This window comes from Gopherus flavomarginatus, chromosome 15 (assembly GCF_025201925.1).
Source record: "Gopherus flavomarginatus isolate rGopFla2 chromosome 15, rGopFla2.mat.asm, whole genome shotgun sequence".
In the NCBI taxonomy this organism is placed as follows: domain Eukaryota; kingdom Metazoa; phylum Chordata; order Testudines; family Testudinidae; genus Gopherus; species Gopherus flavomarginatus.
In genome coordinates this window covers 29,392,109-29,417,269 of record NC_066631.1, presented here as the reverse complement: position 1 = coordinate 29,417,269, position 25,161 = coordinate 29,392,109, and the positions used below count along the sequence as shown (strand labels likewise).

The 25,161-nt window shown below is 41.9% G+C and overlaps 1 protein-coding gene across 2 annotated transcripts; it reads left to right on the top strand.

The window, feature by feature from the left end:
• Positions 1-120: 120 nt before the first annotated feature.
• SART3 (spliceosome associated factor 3, U4/U6 recycling protein) lies at positions 121-23,519 on the top strand. Of its 2 annotated transcripts, none has more exons than XM_050924210.1 (19): positions 121-323; positions 2,641-2,767; positions 3,545-3,649; positions 6,962-7,146; positions 8,274-8,379; positions 9,461-9,585; positions 10,622-10,777; positions 11,709-11,847; positions 12,252-12,359; positions 12,794-12,871; positions 13,105-13,163; positions 13,979-14,088; positions 14,520-14,632; positions 15,131-15,207; positions 16,511-16,679; positions 17,523-17,980; positions 19,208-19,360; positions 21,572-21,759; positions 22,493-23,519. In XM_050924210.1, the coding sequence occupies exons 1-19, from the start codon at positions 156-158 to the stop codon at positions 22,671-22,673; spliced, it is 2,805 nt and encodes a 934-aa protein (XP_050780167.1). In that variant the 5' UTR covers positions 121-155; the 3' UTR covers positions 22,674-23,519. The 2 variants fall into 2 exon arrangements, with proteins under 2 accessions (XP_050780167.1, XP_050780166.1); XM_050924209.1 differs by having other exon boundaries at positions 17,520-17,980.
• Positions 23,520-25,161: the final 1,642 nt, after the last annotated feature.

The window sequence follows — 25,161 nt, the reverse complement described above, 5'->3', positions numbered from 1 at the left end:
CGCGGAGCTGTGTAGCGCGAGCTCCAGGCGGGCGTTCGCTCTTTACGGGGGCGAGGTCAGCCTCTGTGTGTGGGGCGGTTCGGTCAGGCGCGCCAGGGGCAGCCCCACTGCTTGGCCGAGCTCGGCAGGCTGCGCAACGGAGGTAGCTGCGCAAGATGGCGGCGGCGGCTGAGGCCGAGGAAGAGGCAGTAGCGGCGACAACGGTGGAGGAAGAGCGGCGGCAGGAGGGGGCTCGCGAGGATGAGGGCGACTCGGACTCCTCGGCGGACGGCGAGGATGAGGAGAAGGAGAATGAGGCCGAGATCCAGCGGCTGGAGGAGCAGGTAGGGGGCGGGGCGGGGCGGGGCGCAGCGCGTGTCCCTGAAGCCGCGCGTGGGGCCTCCCTCAGCGTGTCCCGGCCCGTGGCCTCGCGGGCCGCCGGGATCGCTGGGGGCGGGGCGCACTCTCTGCTAACGAGGCGGCGGGGCCAGTTCGGGGGGCGCGGGAGGGAGCCCCTCGTTCCCGGCCCACCGGGCCTCGCGCGTGCAGAGCACCGTGCCCGGGTGCGGGTCTGGGCACTGTGGCTCGGGGGCTTTCGGGTTTCCACAGTGGATCCTTTTCTCCCTGTGCCGTGGGAGGGAGCTGCGCCTGCCATTCGGGCGTCTGCTCCTGGCTCTCCCACAAGAAACACCTTCCCCACAGCCTGTCCCGTCTCAGTGCCTCGTGCTCCCTGAGCAGGGGAGCCACAGCTGCGCCTTTTCGGCCGGGCTTTCCGTTCCTGTGGCTCCTGAATGGAGCCTGGCTCCTGGGGCCAGGTACCCTGCCGCCCCCCATCACTGTGGTGTCTAGGCTGAGGGCTAGTCAGTGTTGTTAAAGAGAAAAAAACATTTTCTGTAATGTCCATAAACACATAGTGTCATTCACCGCTCTTTCTGTATTGCTCGTTGTCCTCTGTAAGGATCCTTAGGGCAGGGACTGTCTTCGTGTATGTATAGCAGTGTCCTTGCATGTTGTGGGTGCTACTGGGCTACAAATGATTAATAAAGTATTGATATCTCTACAGAGCAAAAGAATAAATTTGTGAGGGAGTCTGTATTATAGTCCCTCATTAAATATTGGAGTATAGTTAGCATTTGGGGAGAGTGAGAGAGTTTTGTGAACCAATGGACTGGGAAGTTGATATTATTGATGAGTGAATTTGTGGAAGAAATTGAGTATACTGGATTAAACTTTTGGGCGTGGGTAATTCTTTCACGTTTATCCATTTTGTAGTGTTAATCAAGGATTGTATAACTCTGCTGTCTGCTGCAAAGGATTAAGAAATCCTTTCAGTTTATATATAGTCTCAAATTATTTGATCACACACTGGAATGGTTTTCAAAAAATCAAGTATCAAATTCCAGGTTTTATAATCATGTGAAATGTATATAAATTACAGTTTCTAATCTTTGTGTGTGTTGTCTATTAGTTTGAGATTTGAAATGTGTACCTTCTTTGGCCATCTTGCTACAGAGCCCTTTCAGTTGGAGACACTCTCAGTATTTTTACAAAAGTGTTCTAATTGCTCTCAGTTTGAGTGGTAATTACGAAAATGTTATACCTGTGTAAAGAAGACCTTCTATTGTGTAATCCTTTCGCAATTTAATTGCTATGGCAAACTATGGAATAGCTGCTAACTTCAGAGGGCTTTCTTTATGCACTGATTACTGAACAATTGACGGTTGTGGCCAGGAGTAGCAATTTTTGAGGACTAATATTGTTGGAGAGCGTGGATGTCTGGTGCTGAAATGTTACTTTAGGGTCCACCTTGCAGTCCAAGTCTAGGGATTTTTCCGAGCTTGACAGACACTGAGAAAAGGGAGGCAGAACTTTAGTGAGAAGAGACTTCAGTCTTTTGACAGCTCAGAACTACTGTATCTTGTAGATGAGAACTGCTTTTGTTGGCTGTTTCCAGTTACTGTCGGGGAAGCTGAAACTCTTAGGGTTTTATACTAGTTTACTAGAGCAAATTCTCTGTTTTCTTAAACGATGGTATTGAACAGCAGAGATTAATGCAGTTTGGATACGTACCATCATTTTTACCATTGAACTGATGACTTGGTCAATATGCACAACTGCTCAGTGAGGCTTGCAGACACTCGCTTGTTATGCTTATAACCTGTGGAGCCGCGGATTAAATAGTGGTTTCTTGCTCTGAGAGCCTAATTCAACCTTCTGTGTCAGAAGTGTTCTTTATAAACCTGACTGCTTTCATTTTGTGCCCTCATTGGGTTTTACAAACAATAATGAAACCTTGCACTACCCCGTGAGGGACAGTGGGAGGTATGTATTGTATTCATCTGACATGAACAGACTGAGGCTATGTCTACACTACCAGTTAGGTCGGTATAACTTGTGTTGCTCAGGGATATGAATAAATAATACCCTGAGCGACGACCAAAGCACCAGCTGCAACTGCTCATTGAAGGTGGATTAATTAAATCGATGGAGAGCTCTCTCCTGTTGACTGAGAGTGGCTGTGCTGCTATAAGTTCTCTAGTGTAGCTATAGCCTGGTTGATGGCACAGTCCAAAATAGAACTTCGGAGCTCTGGATCCTAGTTTCCTGCTCCAACTGCTAGATGTACTCTGTCTTACATTTCTTTAAATCTCATTTTTAAAGCTTTCCATCAATGCATTTGACTATAACTGTCACTTGGACCTGATAAAACTGCTCCGCCAGGAAGGAGAGCTGGTAAAGCTTAGAAGAGCCCGCCAGAAGATGAGTGAACTCTTTCCACTTACTGAAGGTACAGGATGATTTCAGCTCACCCTTGAGTGTTATCCTTGTGAAACCCTCACTCCCATCCCATTATTAGCAGCTAAACTGAACAGTTTGTAAAATATTTGCATTGAATTTTAACGTGAAGTCCATGAGACCAAATCAGACATCTTTGGGGTTTACTGTTATGTAGATGATTCTGGCTATAATGTCCAGTGTTGAGCATACAAACTCTTGCCAGAAGGTTAATATTTTGTAATCTTCTGAATATGATGCTGTTGAAAGTTGCAGATAGCCCTTGAGCCAGAAGTTTATTTGTTTATTGATGGTGCAGACAGCAGCTGAGTAAGCTTCCCTACACTGCCTGGCTGATGTATCTTGGCCTTGACATAGACCTGCTCCAGAAGAGAGGGGGAGAACAGCCTTTGCGGCTATTCAGTGATTGGCATCTGCATTGTTTCCATAAGGGTATCACGGTGGTGGTGATCCCTTGTGCTGTGGATCGTTGTTCACTGGGAATTGAACTGACACTAATTATGCTCTTTTCATATAGGAATCATGGTAACATTGTGCCTTTACAAATAGAAATTTACCTATATATCTGGTGCTGTGGTGGTAAAATTGGCCAAAGCTTTAGTGAAATTAACCTTAGCTAACTGTAAAGGTTAAAAAAAGTGTTACCAAAAAAAAAATCACATTTTCAATAAATTCTATTTAGTGATGCCAAGTTAAACTAATTTCTTGTCTTTTGGACTCTCTTGAATATTTTTGATAATGTACCTCTAAAGTTCCTGCTGTCTTACAGAAATTTGGCTGGACTGGTTGAAGGATGAGATAAGAATGGCTTCTGAAAGCACGGATCGCGAGAAGGTTTATGAGCTGTTTGAGAGAGCTGTGAAAGACTATATCTGTAAGTTGCAAATACATCCTACAAAATAAACATTTGTAGCTTTGCATTGAAATCATCGCTTTCTTTTTTCCTAAGAAGGTGTTGTCTTATGGTTAATACTGAAACTGGATCAGAAGTATTAGTATGAAAAATACTCCCCTAAAGTTTTTTTTGGATCTATGAGGAAGAGAATAGCTGTTTAAAAGTAATAACTCACAATCTGCTGGTGACATAGTATGAGATTTCAAGTTTGTGCAAATTAGAGAGAAGTCGTTGAATGATTCAGATCTATTGTATCATTTCATTTATTCCAACGGGTAGCAGATGGTTAACACTACATTTTCTGGTTTTGTATCATGCTGTTACCTGATGAGGAGTATTTCCCTAAAGCTATTGAATTGGGTATCCCATAATGAATTCTTCTATTGTTGTGTTTAGAAAGTGTTTTTAAAAGGCTTGTTTTCAGAGCCTTGCATTTTTCCTGTAGACTTTATTTTGTTAGTTCCTGCTGTCTTTAATGTATTTCATTGTGCCCACTGTCCATGAAAGCTTTTTCAGAGTAGGTTGCCATTAATACCACAAAGGCACCATCCTTTTAACCAACCTGCTAAGTACCTCAGCCAGCCCTACGCTTTATAGTGCTGGACCATGGGGACTCTCATTAAAAGAGAGACAAATATCTGATACTTGTCTGCACCTGTTCACCAGGCGGTGGCTGCTGCTAAGTACCTAATGTATTGCACTGAACAACCAGATTTGCTTCATGTATCGTGGTGAAGTAGCTGTGAAATGAATCGGCAGATATTATGGTGGTATCAGTAGTGGCTTCGTAGTTAATTCTTCAGATCAGGCAAAGCAACTCTTGAACATCTAAAAAGCACATAAAAAGGAATTATTTCCTGACCTGTCATAACTGAATTGATCTCCAAAAAAAGTGACAGAACTGCTCACCCAGCATTTCTTATCTCTATTTCCAAGAGACCATTACTGTTTTTTTTCTTGTTTTTTTTTTTACACTATGTTTTATGATAGTTTGATTAGAACAGTAAAAATAAACACTCAAAACTAAAGAGAAAGATAGTGTGCGAGTTTTCTAATTTGAGATGACCCGTGGGGGAGTGGGACCTATGGAACTTGGGAGATGAGTGGCCCATTGGGTTTTGTTGTGGAGCTGGGAACATAGTAGAGGGCTATGGAGTCACATGGGAGCTCTGGTGCTCTGCCTTGCTCTCTGGCTCTGCTTTGCAGCTCTTCTGCCAACTTCTTTGTCCTTTCTTGCTCTCTATCTATGTCCAGCTCATCTCCCCTCTCACTCTTCCCTTCAGGCATTAAGAGTTTGGAGTTTTCATAAACATTACAGAATAGAGCAGGTTGGAAAATGGATTTTCCATCCCATGAAAAATTTTTGAAATGTCTAAAGTGTTTTTGTCTTGATTAGGGACAAAAAGCCAAATTCTTGAGTTTGTTTGTTTGTTTATTTATTTATTTATTTATTGTTGAATGAAGTTCTGAAAAAAGCTTTGTTTTAGGACATTTGGAATGTTTTATTTTGATTTCAACCATTCTTTATATATATTTTAATATGAATAAAGTAAATTTAGAAACAAAATCAAAATGTTCCATTCTAAAAACGTCCGTGTGTTTTTCCAGTTTTTTTCAGAAACAAAATTTGCCAATCTATACATTTTTCACAAAATAATTGGTTTTGGCAAAATAGCATTTTCTGATAGAAAACTGTTTTGATAGAATTTATTTGACCAGCTCCATTACAGAAAATCTTGCACCCACCATTTTCAGCCTGATAGCATACATTGCTTAACTTACACACACCAGTTTGGAACTACATGCAGAGCAACATACAGAGACACTTAACCCACTACTCATTGAAAGACATGAGTGTAATAGTTAACATGGCTGGCATTTAAGGATGCTTGTTGGTAGGTCAGGTAGAAATATGCGAACTGTGGGAAATGGGAGGTAGTTGAGGTTGCAGGGGAACTGGTGAGTGGATTACACTTGGGGTTTTGAGTGACTTGCTTTTTAGGGTATGTGATGAAAAGTTATGCAGCCTGGTATCCTTAGTTCTCTATACCTTGCCCATTGCCAGGGTATCTGTGCCCTTAATTGGCAGAGAAATTAAAATAATAGAAATGTCGGGCTGGAAGGGACCTCAGAAAGTCAAATTCAGCCCCCTGTGCTGAGGCTGGACCAGGTATACTTAGACCATCTCTGACGGGTGTTTGCTCAATCTGTTTTTATGAACCTCCAATGATGGGGATTCTACAACCTCTCTTGGAAGCCTGTTCCAGAGATCAGCTACCCTTATAGCTAGAAGGTTTTTCATAATATCTAACACAAATCTCCCTTTTTGCAGATTAAGCCCATCACTTCCTGTCCTATGTTCAATGGACAGGGAGAACAACTGATCACCATCCTCTTTATAAGAGACCTTAACATGAGACTTCATCAATGCTGAGTGGGACAGTTACCTCCCCGTCTTACATATGACCATCCTGTTAATACACCCTAGAATGATATTAGCCTTTTTTGCCATTGCATCAGATTGTTGACTCGTTAAATTTATGATCCACTATGACTCCCAGATCCTTTTCTGTGGAACTACCACCTACCCTGTTATTCCCCACTGTGTAATTGAGTATTTGATTTTTCTTCCTATGTGAAATAATTTTCACTTGTCTTTTATTAAATTTCATCTTGTTGATTTCAGACCATTACTCTAGTTTGTCAGGATCATTTTGAATTCTAATCCTGGTCTTCAAAGTGCTTGCATCCCCTCTCAGTTTGATGTCATCTGAAGATTTTATAAACATACTCTCTACTCCATTATCCAAGTCATTAATGAAACTATTGAATAGTACTGAACCTGGGACTGACTCTTGTGGGACCTCACTAGGTACACCCTCACAGGTTGATAGCAAAGCATTGATAACTACTCTTTGAGAATGGACTTTCAACCAGTTGTGCACCCAGCTTATAATAATTTAATCTAGACTACATTTCCCTAATTTGCTTATGAGGATGTCATGTGGGACTGTGTTAAAAGCCTTATTAAAATCAAGATATTGTCTGTTGCTGCTCCCCTATCCACTAGGACAGTAACCCAATCAAATTTTATTGGGGTAAGAGTGTAGTATGAAAGAATATTTTAGTTTCTCTTTTCCTTTGTGGAAGTGTAGGGCGCAGGGAAAGTATATTGTTAGTATGTAAGATTCTATATATTTGCTATAAACACCTGATGATTTGGGAAGTAGAAGGGAGACTTTTTCCTTGGAGAAGACTTTTACGTCATTGTTTCTGATGACTTTTGTTTAGGTCCTGAAATCTGGCTCGAGTATGCTCAGTATTCGATTGGTGGCATTGGTCAGGAAGGCGGGATTGAGAAAGTTCGCTCAATTTTCGAAAGAGCGCTGACTGCAGTTGGCTTACATGTGACAAAAGGAACAGCAATCTGGGAAGCTTACCGCGAGTTTGAAAACGCCATCTTGGAAACAGTACAGGTAAAGTCCAGATTTTTCTGTTATCTCAGGAGTGAGCAAATGGTGGTGTTAATTCTAATAGGCCTCTCAACAGTCAATGCATCTCTTCCTTCGCTGTGGGGTGGTGTCATTTGTGATGCATGCAATGAGGAACCTCAGTCCAGATATTAGTTTCCTTCCTGCTTTTGCGTAGGCTTGACACTCAGAAAAATACCTTTTAATTAAACCAAATATTGCGTTATTAAACAGTTGTTTTTTCTCAATAAATGTTTATCAACATAACTCATCCATATTTGTTTTCTGTCTTTGGAGATTTTCTACCTTTTCCTCAGGATTCATTCATTTTCTTCTTCTGTGTGAGTGAATGTTGGATTCCAGACAAAATTTCCAGAGCATATTTTCTCTCTGAAATATGCAAGCACAAAGCCTAAAAAAATAGTCCCACAACCTGGCCGATAACATTACCACTCCTGTTTCTTGGTAGTTTATAAAATAAGACATTGAAAGAGCCACTCTCAGAATGCTAATAACTATTTAAATTGGGGTAATTGAAGATCATAGTATTAAGGAATCCAGTCTTTAGTCAGGGTTGTTAGGGTACCTGGAAGTCTTAGAGGATACATTTTGTGTATGAACTTCAGGGATTTATTAAATCAGGTTAGAAACTATCTTGCAGTTACTGACATTGGGCTTGTAATTGCCATTATCACGTCACTGTCTTCATCAAGTACTGTAATCATAGAATATCAGGGTTGGAAGGGACCACAAGAGGTCATCTAGTCCAGTCCCCTGCTCAAAGCAGGACCGATCCCTAAATGCTCCCTCAAGGATTGAACTCACAACCCTGGGTTTAGCAGACCAATGTGCAAACCACTTGTTATGATCTTAAACATAATTTTCAAATGTATGTTCATCTCAGTTCTTGGTGAGAAATGCTTCTTGCATGCCTTAGACCTCCAGGCTGAGCAGCTTTCCTGTTGTGAGGTTGTACCATTCTGTCACATGAGATGCTTGTTTGCCGTGTCTGCTTTTTAAAGATTGTCATTTGGATCTGAGGTCTCTGTTATGTGGAATTGCACTTGGGTTTATTGTTCATCAACCCAGGACCCAAGGGAGTTGGGTAATGCTCAGTATATCTTTGTTTGTAGCCAGCTGCTGGCAGTATTCCTTCCCCTGAACAGCAGCAGACACTCTGTGCACAGCTTGAGAAGATCCACACACTGTTTAGGCGCCAGCTGGGGCTCCCGCTGCTAGGTAAGAGTCTATGAGCTTGAGAAGACTGCATTAATAAGGCTATAAGTCCTCCTTGAGTTGGACAATGATTATGCCACTGAATTCTCCTTTTTGGTCAAGCCACAGAAAATGCTGCTGCAAGAGTTGTGTAGTTTTGAAGTGATCAGTCATGGATGTGTCATTCTGAGGGCTTCAAAGACTTTGTGCCTCTGCTTTGGAAATATGTTGCTTACTAATTGATAAATTGATTTTGCAATGCTTAAGAAAATAGATATTTCCAAAAAAACTTTTAGTGCTTTACATGCTTTGATATAATGTGTCTTACAATTTAAACTAGGAACTTTTAAACAGAAGACAGGCATGAAGATGCCTTGGCTATAGGCATGGTATAAGAGTAGATCTGGGTGGGAAACTGTTTTCTTGTCCCACTAAAGTTTTTGACATTTCAGCCATTTTTTCCATTCCCCATCAGGATAAAACAGAGACCTCTTGAGGTTTTTCCAGGGGGAAAAAAAATTAAAAAAAGAGAGCCTGCACCCCAAACTAGCCAGTAGCTTGCTGCTTAGGGTGCACACCTGGAAGGTGGGAGACCTGGGTTCAGGTCCCCGCTCTGCCTAATTTGTTCAAAAAAAAATTTGTTGAAAAATTGCCGACCAGCTTTATGTAAGAGCCTAGGTTGATAGTTGGGAATACATACTAGCTGCTGCTTTATCTTAGCTTTTGGTGTTCCCCCGAATGTCCAATAAGGTTACCAGCTCCATAATGCTTTCACTTGGTACCCTCTGTGTCCCCTTCCTTTAAGAGTCTAACCAAACCCAGATAAACATGGTTCTCTCACTTTTTTTGACTTGCACATGAAAACAATTTGGCTTGTTCTCTCTCTTCCCTAAAGCCTTAAAGTAATCCTGCTGTGTCTTTGTTCAAAACCATTGATGTTTTAAAAACAGTTCATCTTGAGTTTGAATTAGATTGCACTATGTAGGAACTGTTATCTCAGCCCTTTAACCAGCTGGCTATGGCAGCATCAAAACTCATGATGCTGAGTTCAGATTACTTAGTAAAATAATTTTCAGTTGCTTTGGTTCTTTGTACATATTAATAGACATGGAAGCCACATATGCTGAATATGAAGAATGGTCAGAGGATCCTATACCCGAAGCAGTAATAAAGAACTACAAGAAAGCACTGCAGCTGATGGAAAAGAGTAAACCATATGAAGAGGCACTGGTAACTATTTTAAGCATATGTTGTGAGACTAAACAACCACAGAAGTAAACCAGTGACTTTGAAAACCCTTTTCAGCAGTAAGCAACGTAAGGGAAACTTTCCAGTTGTCTGTATTTTTATAGACACTGTTGAGAATTTTATAGCAGCTTGAAATAGTACTGTCTATACCAGAGGTGGGCAAACTGTGGCCCATGGAACCCTCCTGCCTGGCCCCTGAGCTCCTGGCCTGGGAGGCTCACCCCTGGCCCCTCCCGTCCTGTTCCCCCTCCCCTGCAGCCTCAGCTCGCCCCGCTGCCAGTGCAATGCTCTGGGTGGCGGGGCTGCAAGCTCGTGGGGCAGTGCCGTTGCAGAGCCTGGCCTGACCTGGTACTCTTAGTGCTCCAGGCAGCGCGGTAAGGGGGCAGGTTGGATAGAGGGCAGGGGAGTTTGGGTTGGTTGTCGCAGCAGGGGTGTGGATAGGGGTCAGGGTGGTCAGAAGGCGGGGAACAGGGGGGTTGAATGGGGGCAGGAGTCCCAGGGGGGCGGTCAGGAAGGATGGGAGTGTTAGATGGGATGGCAGGGGGCAGTCAGGGGACAGGGAGCGGGAGTGGTGGTGGATCGGGCAGGGGTCCTGGGAGTGGGCTGTCAGGGAGTGCAGGGAGGCACCGGCCCTCTATACAATTTCCAAAACCCGATGCAGCCCTCAGGCCGAAAAGTTTGCCCGCCCCTGGTCTATGCAGTGACACTTGCATCAAGATTCACTCTACAATATCCCTGTGGCATCCATTAGAATTCTTGTTCATTTTCCAGACCTCCTGACCTCTTGGGGTAGCCTTGTATAGTTGAACTCTCCCAGAGCCTGACGTGTATTCAGAGATAGGTGAAAATCAAAGGCCAGAATCCAGTTCCACTGCCCAGATCTGCTCATGTTTTTGAGGCTAAACTCTTGTTCTTCATCATATTGTCCTTGGCCTGTAAAATGCTGTTTTGATTCAAGGTTGATCTAATTATTTTCCTGACTCTCTATTTCCTTTTTGTACTTGTGTTTGTGTTCTAGCTGGTTGCTGAAACACCAAAGCTAACAGAATATCAAGCCTATATTGACTTTGAAATGAAAGCAGGGGATCCAGCTCGCATTCAGCTAATCTATGAGCGTGCCCTGGCTGAGAACTGCCTTGTGCCTGATCTGTGGGCGCGTTACAATCAGTATCTGGTAAGGAAAGCAAAAGAATATTATCTTTACCCTATTTTATAGCCGTAAATGTCTACTCAGACTCAGTGTTGGATTCTGCCTCAGTTTCCCCCTTTCATGTAAGCTGTCAGGCCAACTAACCGGACAGCTGCGACAGGTGACCAGATGTCCTGATATTTGGGGCTTTGCCTTACATAGGTGCCGCCTACCCCCCTCCCCCCCCACACCCTGTCCTGATTTTTCACACTTGCTATCTAGTCATCCTAAGCTGCATCAGTGAAGTTTTCACCAGTATCTCTTTCCCTTTTCTCGGGGATGCATTAATTGTTCAAATACAGACATGCTTTTGACATTGATCAGAACAGGTAAACTGGATCCTGCCCTCTGGTCCATCCCAATGTATTTTGTGTGTGGATGGGAAGGCAGTTAGAGGCAACACCCAAGTAAGAGGCCAGGTTAACTCTGCAGTGAAGACATACCCATACTAAGCTGCTTCCTAGTCTCCATTCTTACTTCCTGGAAGGTATTGAGTTAGGCACAGGTGCTATACCTAGTTCCTTTAAAGGGGATGTCTTATGCTATGATGCTAATTTTTTTTTCTTGTGCTCTGAATGACTAAGAGGTTATTGGGGATTCATTCAATGCTTTTATTACATCTGTCTCATTCCATCTGGTAGCATAGCAGAATGGGTTAATTGATTGGTTATGGTTTGTGTTCATTGAAAGTGGGACCAATGTTATACCCTGTTACATTGTAGCAGATCTCCTCTGACTTTTGATGTGCTCAACTTGAAACTACAATTCTCAAACTTTTATGTGAAATCAAAACATGCTTTTTTTCCGAAGGCAGCCATTTTTTTTGTAATAATGTGTCCACTTGTGATGGTGGCTGTCTAATGAGAGGAGCAGTGGGCTATTTTGCATCCTGTAATTAATTGTGTGATTATTTTAGGACCGGCAGTTGAAAGTAAAAGAATTGGTACTCTCTGCACATGATCGAGCTGTTCGGAATTGTCCCTGGACTGTCGGGCTGTGGAATCAGTACCTTTTAGCAATGGAGAGGCACAGAGTTGATCATCAGATTGTTTCTGGTAAGGAAATACTGCTGTCATTAGTGTCTGGACCAGGATGTTTTCTTGTTGACAAATGGTGATGTGCATAGTATTCAACAAGGAATCTGAACCCATTCTGAAATATCTCTAAAACTCGGTTGGATTAATGGAAAATCAGTGGAACAATTTCACATTTAAGCTGAGGTTTTGTTATAACCGTAATTGCACATTACTGAATTGAAACAAACTTGCAATTTTCCTACTAATTTGCCAAATCAGAATTTATTATATACAGGTTCCACTGCATCATTCAGTTTTTTGAAGTGTAACTTTTGATTCATAAAACCACACAAATAGCCCCCTCCCATCTCACAATCTACTAACTCCAGTTATTGGCAAAGGGAACAAAAGTAAATACATGTTTGCTTTTATTTTTCCCCTAGAAAACTTTGAAAAGGCTTTGAATGCTGGTTTTATTCAGGCGACGGATTATGTAGAGATCTGGCAGGCATATCTTGATTATCTAAGAAGAAGGGTGGATTTTACACAAGGTAACTATATATAAACTTATGAGAGTAACTCATCTTAGTTTAAAGTCTCTGCTCTGTGTAGCCTTTAGAAATGGCAATATACTCTTCTTAAAGAACCTCTAATAATTGTGTTTAAGATGTTAATTGTGGAGGAAATAGTCATTTGGTATTTATTAAAACACAACTTGTACAGTTCACTAAATCAGTTCCTAGTTGAATAGATTGTCCCAAAATTCTTTCTCTGTTTTTGATCTCCTTTGGCTCTGTTTGTCCTTTTAAACTCCATATGCAATGACTTCTGCTGAAGTGAAAAATGCTTTTTGAAAAAACAAAATTTCTATTGGTGAAAGTGGATTTCTTCTTTGCGCTGAGCATTAGTGACGAAACCATAGTAGGCTAAAGGAAACGGAAATCATCATTTTAAGGTGCAGATATATTTCTCTGTCTTTCTAAAGACTCAAGTAAAGAACTAGAAGAGCTGAGGTCTGCATTTGCACGTGCAGTGGAATATTTAAAACAAGAAGTGGAAGAACGTAAGTCAGAGTTTTGAAATATTCTCATTTTTTTCGCTCCAGAATGGCTTATTTTCTATTCTGTGTGTGTTCCATTGAGGCTGAGATATATTCATTTTCTGATAATGTTTTAAGCTTGGACCATAGTAAATCTGTAATGCGAGTCTATTATTGTAGTGTTGCAAATACTGTGCTTGTGAATCACTGCTTTTAAACATGCGTCTAACAATTCTGGTTTTTTTTTTTATCCTAAGGTTTTAGTGAAAGTGGGGATCCGTCCTGCACTATAATGCAGAACTGGGCAAGGATTGAGGTAATATTTTCATCAATCTGTTGTATTTTAATTGTGTTGCTAGTGGAAGTTACCTTTTTATAAACATAGATTTCTAGAAGTGTACATTCTCCTTCTTCTGTACCACTTGGGCCCTTGTGTCAGTGATCTGTATAGCTGAGGTTTTCTCCTTATTCCACCACAACCACTCCAAACTGATCAGCCACTCATGGTGTACCTGAAGGCATGAGTTCAAAGACCCTGAGTAGGCAGCAGTCTGATTCAAATTAGAAACAAGACTCATGGTTTCTATTCCTTGCTTTGCCACAACCTTGTGCAACATTGGATAAGTCACTTCTCTCCCTCATTTTTTTTCCCACCTATAGAAGGGGTTATGTGCCTAACTTGCACGGATATTATAATCACAACGTGCTTTGGTTTCCTTACATTAAAGATTTAACGAAGAGCATTTCAGTAGTACTGGCTTTGAAACTTTCCTATTCAAATAGAGCATCTGTTGTATCATATAAATATGAAGAGAGATGTTTTCAAGTTTCATTATTTTTTAAAGGTGTTCAGTCACGAATAATAACATTTGAAATTAAAGACATTCAGAAATATTTAAATAAGATCTTATGTAATGTATAAACTGAAATATGCCTGGCAACCAGAGGCCAATGTTGAGATGAGAAGAGCTCTAACTGGAGAAGTTAGCTTTCAATAGCATTAATTTATTTTGACATTTCTTGTGTGTCACTTACAAGGTTTGCAAAGTGTGATGAGTGTGCCTTTCTGGTTTCCTCTGTGTGTGGATAATTTTTACCTATATTGAATTCTTTTAATGTTGTCTTTTTTAGGCTCGCCTGTGTAACAATATGCAGAAGGCCAGAGAGCTCTGGGACAGCATTATGACTAAAGGGAATGCCAAATATGCCAATATGTGGTTAGAATACTATAACTTGGAACGGTAAGGACTTGACTTAATGAAGCAATGATTTAATTTCTGCCTCAGTTTCTCCATTTGCAAGATGGGTTAATGTGGTCATGTTTTTTTTAATGTTTAAGTGCTTTTGAGTTCTAGGGTGGGGATTTTCAAATTGGGGGTCACAAGGTTATGGCCTGGGGGGGTGTCGCGAGCAGTCAGCCTCCACACCAAACCCCACTTCGCCTTCAGCATTTATAATGCTGTTAAATATAAAAAGTGTTTTTAATTTATAAGATGGGTCTCACTTAGGCTTGCTGTGTGAAAGGGGTCATCACTACAAAAGTTTGAGAACCGCTGTTCTAGGGAAAGATGCTGTAGAATTGCTAAGTTTTATTATAATGGATTATATATGTTATCTGGGAGTGAAAGCAGCAAATATAATTACTCCTTATTGTTGCATTTCCCCAATTCAGGGCCCATGGAGATACCCAGCACTGTAGGAAGGCCTTGCATCGAGCTGTGCAGTGCACAAGTGACTATCCAGAGCATGTCTGTGAGGTGCTACTATCTCTTGAGAGGATAGAAGGTAATTTCTGTAGCCCACTAATGTGTCACTTTCTTGGCTTATTAAGTCCAAAGTTATTGCCCAGGGAACTCTTATGTAGTGAACTCTAAGCTTAGTGAAGCTGTGCTTCTGGGGAAGTAGAATGGTAGTCCGGGATTGTTCTGGTGCAGTGCATTTGCTTCAACCTTTTAAACTTTAGGAAGAAACCTCTACTTTCAGTGAAGTTCTGGGCAGGAAAAATTCTTTACTGTGGATCTGATCCCGAGCCCATTGAAGTCAATGAGATTCTTTCAATTGACTTCAGTGCACTTTGCATCACACCCTATAAAAGGCTTCCATTGTATTTGATTTTATTCTAATCTTTTTCAAGCCCGCTAGATAGATTAGGACTTTGTTTTTGCATTGTCTCTAGTGATAGGTAATATTGAGGGATATTTTCAAAAGTTTCATTCTTTCTTTAGTAAATGTGTTTTTTCCCAAATTACGGGAAGAATAAAAATCATTTTTTGTACCCTATAGGCACTTTAGAAGACTGGGATGCAGCTGTTCAAAAAACAGAAAATAGACTAGCTCGAGTTAATGAACAAAGAGTAAAGGTCAGAATTTCTTTACATGAACTATCCGAGAACAGGAAACAGTTATTCCAAGGTCATCTTTACAGGAGTGTTTTGACTTAAGCTTCTGTCAAGCCCCACAAATGATCTTGAAATATCTGCGAGACTAAGACCTTGTCTACACTGGCAAGTTACTGCGCAGTAAAGCAGCTTTCTGCGGTGTAACTCCTGAGGTGTACACACTGCCAGGCCACTAGTGTGCAGAAACTCCTCAGTTGCAGCGTTGCAAAAAAACCAGCCACCTCGAGGAGAGTCATAAACCTTAAAGCACAGAGGCTCCAGTGCTGTATTGGCTGTATAAACATATTACAGTGCAGAAAGCAATTAGTTGGCCTCCAGAAGTGTCCCTTAATCCCTCAAGTGGCCACCCTGCTCATTGTTTGGAAATTGGCTGGCCTGGAGACATGTGCCTTTCCCCTTTCAGAGCTCCCTTTCTGACAGCCATTGTGTGCTGTGCTGATCTGCTCTGGGACACAAAGCAAACCATTAATGTGGAATGCTTCTGCCATTGAACACAGAGGCAGGTGTGTGTGTGACACACAGATTTCTGTGCGGAGACCTGGGGAGGGAGACTGGGGCTGATGTCAGTGTTTCCCCCTGCCTCAGGACTGGTTGCTGACACACACTCTGTCCCCCAAAACACACTGTCTCTCCTTTCCCCCTCCCGTCACACAATCTGCCCTCCCCTTCAGTTGAAAAGCAGCTGGCAATGTAGTTGGATGCCCATGGAGCAATGGGATTGGGAAACCTGCATGTTGTGATGCTGTGCCTGCCCCATGAGGCATTGCAAACCCTTCCCAAAGCACCCTGTGGCCAGTTGCACAGTGGGATAGCTACCGCAATGCACTGCTCTTTGCCATTGCAAGAGCTGCTAATGTGGATGCAGTCCACTGTCACAAGGAACACAGTGTGGACATGCAACAGCGGTTTAATTCCAGCACTTTAATAAAAGTGGTGTAACTTGTTGTGCAGAAACTTGCTAGTGTAACCATACCCTAAAAACTGCTAACTTCTTAGTGTGTTGATATAATTAGTTTCTTCTGCACCGGACGTCTAGTGGATGCTTGTGAAGAGGTAAAATTAACATGACAATTAAAAGTATAGAAATGACCAGTTAAGATATATCTGTTAAGTGATCTTCCCACTTGGGCTGTGTGTATAAAGCTTAGTGGAAGAATCTGTTTCGTATTGCTATCGATACCTGCAGCATACTTCTAAAAAGAAGTGCTTTCGAAAAAATCTGCTTCAGTTTGCAGTGACTGACAAAACTGCTCAATGTTTCCAGGCTGCTGAGAAGGAAGCTGCTCTTGTGAAGCAGGAAGAAGAAAAAGCTGAACAACGAAAGCAGGCTCGGGCTGAGAAAAAAGCTTCAAAAAAGGCTAAAAAAATGAAACCTGGAGACAAACGCAAAGTAGAAGATGATGACGACGGAGAGTGGGGGCAAGAGGAGGAAGGTATAAACCTGTAGCTTAAAATTTTTCACAACTTTAGACAGCAGGACTTTTAGTTGCCTCTCTGCAGTCAGCACAGGTCAGGGAAGTCTTGCTGAAGTCTCCTTCGGGCTGTGTATTCCAAAAGGATCTTAATTTATCTCCACGTGTCAATCACAAAACTGCCTCTGTTGCATTTTTTGGTTGTCAGTGATCGTAAAATGAAATAGGGAGTGAACACTTACATTACTTTAATAATTGAAATAAGTTTAAAAGAACGCTCACTAGATACGTTTCCTGGCTTATACAATTATTTCATTGCATGTAAACCCCAATTAGCTGAAATCTCCCTATATTTTCCCTGACTCTGTGTGTCCTCCAAGCTATTCAAACCATCTGCATTTTCCTGTATTTATAACAGCATCTCGGAAGGTTGAAACAAATGTTTCTTGTGGAATGTCCCCCAGAGGGAGGAACATGCATACAGCCTCACTCAGTGGTTTCAGAAGACTGCTCGTTTTTGAAAAGAATGCTATTACCATTTATTTATGGGGAGGGAAAAACACATGATCATGCATATAGTTACGATGAGTGCGATGAGATAGAAAGTGGAAAAATTTGTCTGCTAACCTTGTGTCCCTTTAAAGCCTTCACTGTCCTAGGCATGCAGTCCTTATCTAACTCCAAAAGGATTGCTCTTGTTTGTGTTAGGATCTTATTTTGCACCTGCAGTTCCAGGTGCTGAGCACTTACCTGGATCAGGCTGTTAGAGGAAGGCAGCCTTTCCCTTAATATATATGTAAATAAAACCCTGCTGTTTGCTAGAATATCTAAATCATTTAAAGCTTTTGTTTCACTGAACAGCAGAGCAGCCTAGCAAGAGACACAAGGGTGATGGTGACAGTACGCGTGCTGAAGAAGAGGTGGAAGATATGGAGGTAGAAACCGGCCTGTTTGGAAGAAGTACACCTGCGAGACCAGCTGCTTCCTCTAAACAAAAGGAAAAGGCAGCTGCAAGCCGAAAAGAAGCTCCCAGAGTTCTCCATGACAGTGCTAAAGATAATGTCACTGTTTTTGTCAGCAATCTTTCTTATAGCATGGCAGACCCTGAAGTGAAACTGAAAGAGCTCTTTGAGAGCTGTGGGGAAGTGGTGGAAATCCGCCCCATATTTTCTAACAGGGGGACTTTCCGGGGCTACTGCTATGTAGAATTTGTGGACGAAAAATCAGCTCTACAGGCCCTAGGATTGGATCGCAGGATTGTGGAGGGGAGGCCAATGTTTGTCTCTCCTTGTGTTGACAAGAACAAGAATCCAGATTTTAAGGTACAATACTTCTTAATCATTCAATAAATAACCTTATTATGAGATTGCATAGGAAGACTAGCAGCATGTCTAGTCTCTTCAATAATCCTGCCTAGTGATCAACCCTGCACTAACCTCTTCATACTGGCAGTCCAGAATTTACATTGAGAAATATCTGCACTAGATAACGCTCAGTGCATGACACCTTTTGACACAATAGATAATAATTAGCTTGATTGGTAACTTAGTCCAGTGGTTCTCAACCTTTTCTATACTGTACTGTTACAACAGAAGAAAAAATCCCATCTTCCCCACCCCTCTTGCAATTTAGCCATAAGTAAAGGAGGGTAATTGTGCTGTTTCGTTGGTTAAGAACCCACACTGTGATCTCTTTGGATGGTACTAGATAAAGTGAAAGGCACTTGACTGATTGAGCCTCCAAAGCATTTGAAGCCCTTCAGAATTCTAGCATCTTTTCAGGTAGCTGAACCACACGCTAGAGCTGACTTCTGCAGTGGTCAGTGTATCTCTAACTATCTACACTTGAATAAATCCTCCGTCATTTGTGTACTCAGTGTAGTAACCATGCTTCTCAATCTTCCAGCTGTATATTTTTCAAATCTGTAAAATGCTTTTCAAGAGGCTGCAACTAATGCTAGATACATAACTAGTAATACAGGGAAAGGTTTGCGTCAAATGCAGCAGGAGTAACCGTTTACAGGTATTGTAGATAGTGAACTTTTATCCACGCATGATCCCATAGTGCAGTGTTTGTGAAGCATGTCAACACTGCAGCTGACAGCCGTTGAAGTCTATTCAGTATCCGTAAAGTCTTGCTAATGTTTCTGTGTTAGATGCAATGGATGTGTGCGCGCACACACAACTTGCTACACTAGCTAGATATCCTATGTTATTTTAACACTCAAAATATAGCGTGAAGGCACAGTTAGGGAAGCTCTTCCTGAGCTTGGAGCAGACCTGTAATATTGTAGAGACTCATTGGGGTGAAGCCTTTGCTTTCTTAGAGCAGACTGAATTCTTAGAAGTGCATACCTATTGTATTGTTGTAGCGCCTAAGAGCTCCAATCAAGACTGAGGCCCTATTGTGTTAAGTGCTGTTATAATCACATAAGACACAACCCCAGTCTCGTACTAATATTTAATGGTCTGAAATTATGTCACAAGTTGGACATAGGTTCTTTGAATGTCTGCAACTGGACAGGAATTCATGTCCCTTTCTTACCCCAGGTGTTCAGGTACAGCACTGCACTAGAGAAGCATAAACTATTTATTTCTGGTTTGCCATTCTCCTGCACTAAAGAAGAGCTGGAGGAGATGTGTAAAGTACATGGAAATGTAAAAGACATTAGGCTAGTCACTAATCGAGCTGGGAAACCTAAGGTAAGTGTCCAGCACTCGTGTTAATCTAATGTTAACGTTAATCTAAATGTTAAAAGAAACTTCAAAGGGGGAAACTCTTGGATATTTTGGGTCCAAAAGATAGATTTTCTGTTTTAAAATCAAACAAGGGAGTTGGACTGTTTTCATGAGTTATTCTTAATCCAAAACCAGACTTCTTTAAATTTATACCTTCTTTTGCAGTATCTGTAACGCAAATGTTTCATGCTAGTGCATGAGCACCAGAAAGTGAAATGGAGTCTGTCTTCTTGCCCAAATTAAGTGAAATGCAAAAAGCGTGGGTATAAATGGGAGAAAAAGATGTTCTATAGAACTTTCAATTTTAGTAATAGGTGCTGGTAGTCTGTGAAGAATCTGTATTTTTTTTTGTAAACTGTTCTCACATGACAATATCTTTCTGGTGTAATACAGCTGTGATCATAACTAGTTTTAAAATGACTTCAGTTGTTTTTAATTCTTTGACTCCAGTGATCTCAATATGTCTTCCAGCAATGGATGTGGCAGTAAGGAATTAGCCATCTTATCTCATGACAGATTTTGTTACATTTGCATCTGTATAAAATTAAGGACATTCATTAAAAGAGAGATTTTAAATCAGCTGCTTTTCCCTCAAAATGTTGCCCTCCCACACTTGACTCAAATAGACATGATTAAGTGCTAGTCACTCTATTGGCTGTCATCCTGCTAAAGTTGTGTGTACTAAAAGCTTGAAAATCCGTTTTAAAGCAAAATAATCTTTCAAAAATGGCTCCCACTGCAGGTCTTGTAAGTGATGCTCTCCACTTGCATCACTTACTTTTGCAGGCTATGGGCTTGGCTACACTCGAAACTTCAAAGCGCTGCTGCGGGACCGCTGCCGCGGCAACGCTTTGAAGTGTGTATGTGGTCGCAGCGCCAGCCCTGGGAGAGAGCTCTCGCAGCGCTGCATGTACTTCACCTCATGGGGATTAGCTTGCAGCGCTGGGAGCTGCGCTCCCAGTGCTGCAGCACTATTTACACTGGCGCTTTACAGCGCTGTATCTTGCAGCGCTCGGGGGGTGTTTTTTTTCACACCCCTGAGCGAGAAAGTTGCAGTGCTGTAAAGCACCAGTGTAGCCAAGGCCTATGTTCAGAGCTTGGCTTGAGCTGGGATTCCTACTTAAATGCCATAGAATGTATTTAATCATTCATAGCTTAAACAAGGTCACATTTAAAACTGGATATATTTGTATGGTCCAGAAGATGCGTCTTCCAAGATTATCCAGCCTTAAAAGTGCATATAAACTATGGGCTCTGAAGAGCAGTGGTAACACAATTAGAAAGACATAGCTTTGCACGTTGTGAAATCACTGCAAGTATCACTGGCCTACTGTGCAGTGACAGCTGCTAGAAATCTCCTGTGTTGTGTGGGAGGAAGTGCCTCCATGCAGCCTCTCTTTACCCATGTGGAGAAACTCTCTCACCCAGGTGGACCATCGGCAGTGTGATTAGTAGCTGCAATATAGCGAAACCTGCACAGTGAAACCTATGAGGAATGCTTTGTTGCTGATGACTTAAAAGTATCGCCATGTGGCTTGTGGAACAAATTTCTCCAACCCTTCAGAGACCACTTCTACCATTCAGTGTTGATGGTGTTGCCTAAAATGGATTGGCTCCTCTTGAAACTAAAGTAACTACTTATGCCATAGGGTAATGGACCTGATTTCCTAAGCGGAAGTTTTAACCTAGTAAAGAATTGCAGCAGATTCCATGTGGATCTTGCCCTTGTAGCTGCTAGATAGAGATGTATAGAGTCTCACTAACTTTCACTGGGCTAACCTGTAAATCTGATGATTCTTTCAAACCCTATGGTCTCAGCCTCGTTGCAGATACTAGAGTGCTGCAGTGAGGTCTCACTACTAAGACAGCATTCTGTGGTGCAGCGCTTGAGTGACTGTTTACCTACTTGCTAATGTACAAAATACATTTTCAATTAAAAGGGGTCTCGTGAGTAGCAGTTAGCAAGACTCTGCTCTCTGGACAGCCATATAGCTTTGAATTCTTCAGCACTCCTGCAGTTTCACCATGAAGAGTGAGACTTCATCTCAGCCATATGTCATGTCTGTACCATTGTCACTTCAGTCATCTCAGTTGACTAAGCTCTGTGCAGAAGCTGTCATGCAGAAAATATACACTGACACTTACCTAGTTTGTCTCTGGGCTTTCCTTGTTCAGGGCCTGGCCTATGTAGAGTACGAAAATGAAGCGCAGGCCTCGCAGGCTGTATTGAAAATGGATGGCCTGACAATTAAGGAAAATGTCATCAAGGTGGCAATCAGTAATCCACCTCTCCGAAAATTCCCAGACAAACCTGAGGCAGGGAGAGCCTCACAGTCTATGGTACCACGACAGATTTATGGAGCGTGAGTATTCATGGCATGTATTGCTTGGGGATGCTTAGAAAACATCAGGTCTGTAACACAGGCATACTTAGGAACCGCACCAAGGACTGGTGAGGATATTGTTTGAAAGGTGCTATAGAAGTGCCTTACAGTTACGGTTTAGGAAGTGGCGGATTCACAGGGTTAGTAATGGGATGTAGACACTTCCCACTTCTAGATTGCTAGTTCAAATCCAGCCCAGTGCAGCAGTAACTGAAAGGTACCATGGTGTTGATGGCTGTTCTGGTGATAATCTCTGATGTGAACATCTGAGCACAAAACTGGCCTGAATTATCTGCTATTGGCAGTCTTGGCAAATTGGACAGGGTTTGAAATGAGTAGGAAGGCTGAGCTCTCCTTTCACCTTGGAAAGGTGCTCCCACAGATAAGGGTTAAAGGCATGCCAGTAGACCAGGGTTGTGCTGCTGCTGTGCATCTGTTTAGTGGCTAAATAGGAGACTTCAGTCTCCCGGGCTGTCCGGCTTGGCGCCTTTTGCCAGCACTAAAATACACTCTTTCAACAGGCATCAAAATGAAAGCAGCGTAAACACTGCATTGCCTGCAAATAAAATAACCAAGAAAGGAAAAAAATGGGTGTTCCTTGTGGCGAACAAACCTTTGTTTCTTTCCTCTTGATTCAAATTAATATACCAACTCCCCCTCCCCCCCCAAAAGCCTCCTTGATGTTCTCAAACATGCCTTTTGTTTTTTTCAGACGGGGGAAGGGCAGAACTCAGCTCTCAATGGTGCCTCGTGCATTACAGCGCCAGAGCAATCTTGTGACACAGGCTGAGAATGGGATGGTTCAGAATTCACCAGCAACTTCATCTGCAGCCACTGAGGAGCCTAAAAAGATGTCCAATGCTGATTTTGCCAGGATGCTACTGGAAAAGTGAGCAAGAGTAAAATGAGAAATGCCTTTTTGGAAGCCATGTTGTGTCCTTATTTATGCTAGCAAGAGAAACCACCAATCACACTCAAGTGTAAATACTTCTCTGGACAGTTGCATTCACCAAGATTCAGAATGGGGCTGTACAAATCCAGTTGTTTGTTTTTCTCTGAGAGCAAAGAGGTATGCTTCTTGTTCCGGTAAAATGGCTTTAAATGATCCCTCATATTGAGGGTGGTGGGGGGGAATCTTCACTTTACAGATTGGATACAATGTGAAGTTTTATGGAGTATTCTTTTTTACTTTTTTAAAGAATGAGACAGTTGAGTGACAGCTTAATGCTGTGATTGTAGAGCCCCAGTGGTCACTGGGGTTTGGCTGGTGATGGTGTTAGACAGCCCCCGTGGCAACGTACAACCCATCGTAAACACACACTGACTGACTTCAGAAGTCATGGGCCCATACACCACCTTCCATTTAACAAGTTCATATGGCAGATGCTAGTAACTTCACCACAATGGCCTATTTTAGTATTAAGAGAGGGGAGGGAATTCTATAAAAATGTATTCAATTGATGTTCTGCTCAAGTTGGTCTGTTTTTATATTGTATGTTTGTAAATGACATTCAGACTATTATTTTTAAGCTTCATAAACAACATTAGAGCTGGGAACTTTGTTTCATGTAAAAGCTGTATATGCTACTGCGGACCATTTTACCTTTAGTTTGCTAAATGACTATTCCATGTCGTGACAGTTGGTTTCTGTATGATTTATTTCTTGAATTTTGTTTTGTACACAATGTGAAGTGCAAGTTATTGCTTTATTAAACTAAAGTTCTCTAAAGTTTTTTAAATACTGTTGCTTTTGTTTAGATATGGTGTCTGATTTGCACTTACCGTAAGGTAGCAGTATGATGTTGATACCTAGCATTTCTCACAAGATCCCTTCATTTAATGTACATGTTAGTAAAGCTTTTGATACTGTCCCACATGGCCTTCTCCATAAACTAGGGAAATACAACCTAGACAGAGCTACTATAAGGTCAGTGCAAAAATGGTTGGAAAACCATTCCCAGAGAGCAGTTATCAGTGGTTCACAGTCATGCTGGAAGGGCATAATGGGTGGGGTCCTGCAGGGATCAGTTCTGGGTCCTGTTCTGTTCAATACCTTCATCAGTGATTTAGATAATGGCACAGAGAGTACACTTATAAAGTTTGCGAACGGATAGGATTAAAATTCAAAACAATCTGGACAAACTGGAGAAATGGTCTGAAGTAAATAGGATGAAATTAAATAAGGACAAATGTAAAGTACTCCACTTAGGAAGGAACAATCAGTTGCACACATACAAAATGGGAAATGACAGCTTAGGAAGGAGCACTGTGGAAAGGGATCTGGGGATCATAGTGGACCACAGGATAAATAGGAGTCAACAGTGTAACACTGTTGCAAAAAAAGCAAACATCATTCTGGGATGTATTAGCAGGAGTGTTGTAAGCAGGACACGAGAAGTAATTCTTCCACTCTGATTAGGCCATAACAGGAGTTTTGTGTCCTGTTCTGGGCATCACATTTCAGGAAGGATGTGGACAAATTGGGAAGAGTTCCAGAGAAGAGCAACAAAAATGATTAAAGGTCTATAAAACATGATCTACAAGGGAAGATTGAAAAAATTGGGTTTGTTTAGTCTGGAAAAGAGAAGACTGAAAGGGGACATACGTTTCCAAGTATATAAAATGTTACAAGGGGGAGGGAGAAAAATTGTTCTCAACCTCTGAGATAGGACAAGAAGCAGTGGGCTTAAATTGCAGCAAGGGAGATTTAGGTTGGACATTAGGACAAACTTCCTCACTGTCATGGTGGTTAAGCACTGGAATAAATTGCCTAGGGAGGTTGTGGAATCTCCATCCCTGGAGATTTTTAAGAGCAGCTTAGACAAACATGTCAGGGATGGTCTAGATAGTTAGTCCTGCCATGAGTGCAGGGGACTGGACTAGATGACCTCTTAAGGGCAGGAGGGATAGCTCAGTGGTTTGAGCATTAGCCTGCTAAACTGAGGATTGTGAGTTCAATCCCTGAGTGGGCCACTTAGGGATCTGGGGCAAAATCAGTACTTGGTCCTGCTAGTGAAGGCAGGGGTTGGACTCAGTGACCTTTCAGGGTCCCTTCCAGTTCTGAGATAGGTATATCTCTATATAAAAGTTCTATGATTCTCTAAACCACTTAATTGATCAAGATGGTGAAATGCTTTACCGAAACTGAGTTACAGTAACTTAATACATTACACTGCATGTAAGAGAAAATGACTAATACTATTATCCAGCTGAAACAAGGGAATTTCAGATACCGGAACATAACATGAGTATGGGGAGAAGATGCTGAGGTCAGTTCTACAACACTAGCACAGGTGTGAACAAACAGTATTTTTAAAGTTGAAACTAATTATTCACCTCAGTAGCCTGGAACCAACCATCACATCATAACTTGTGGGTGAC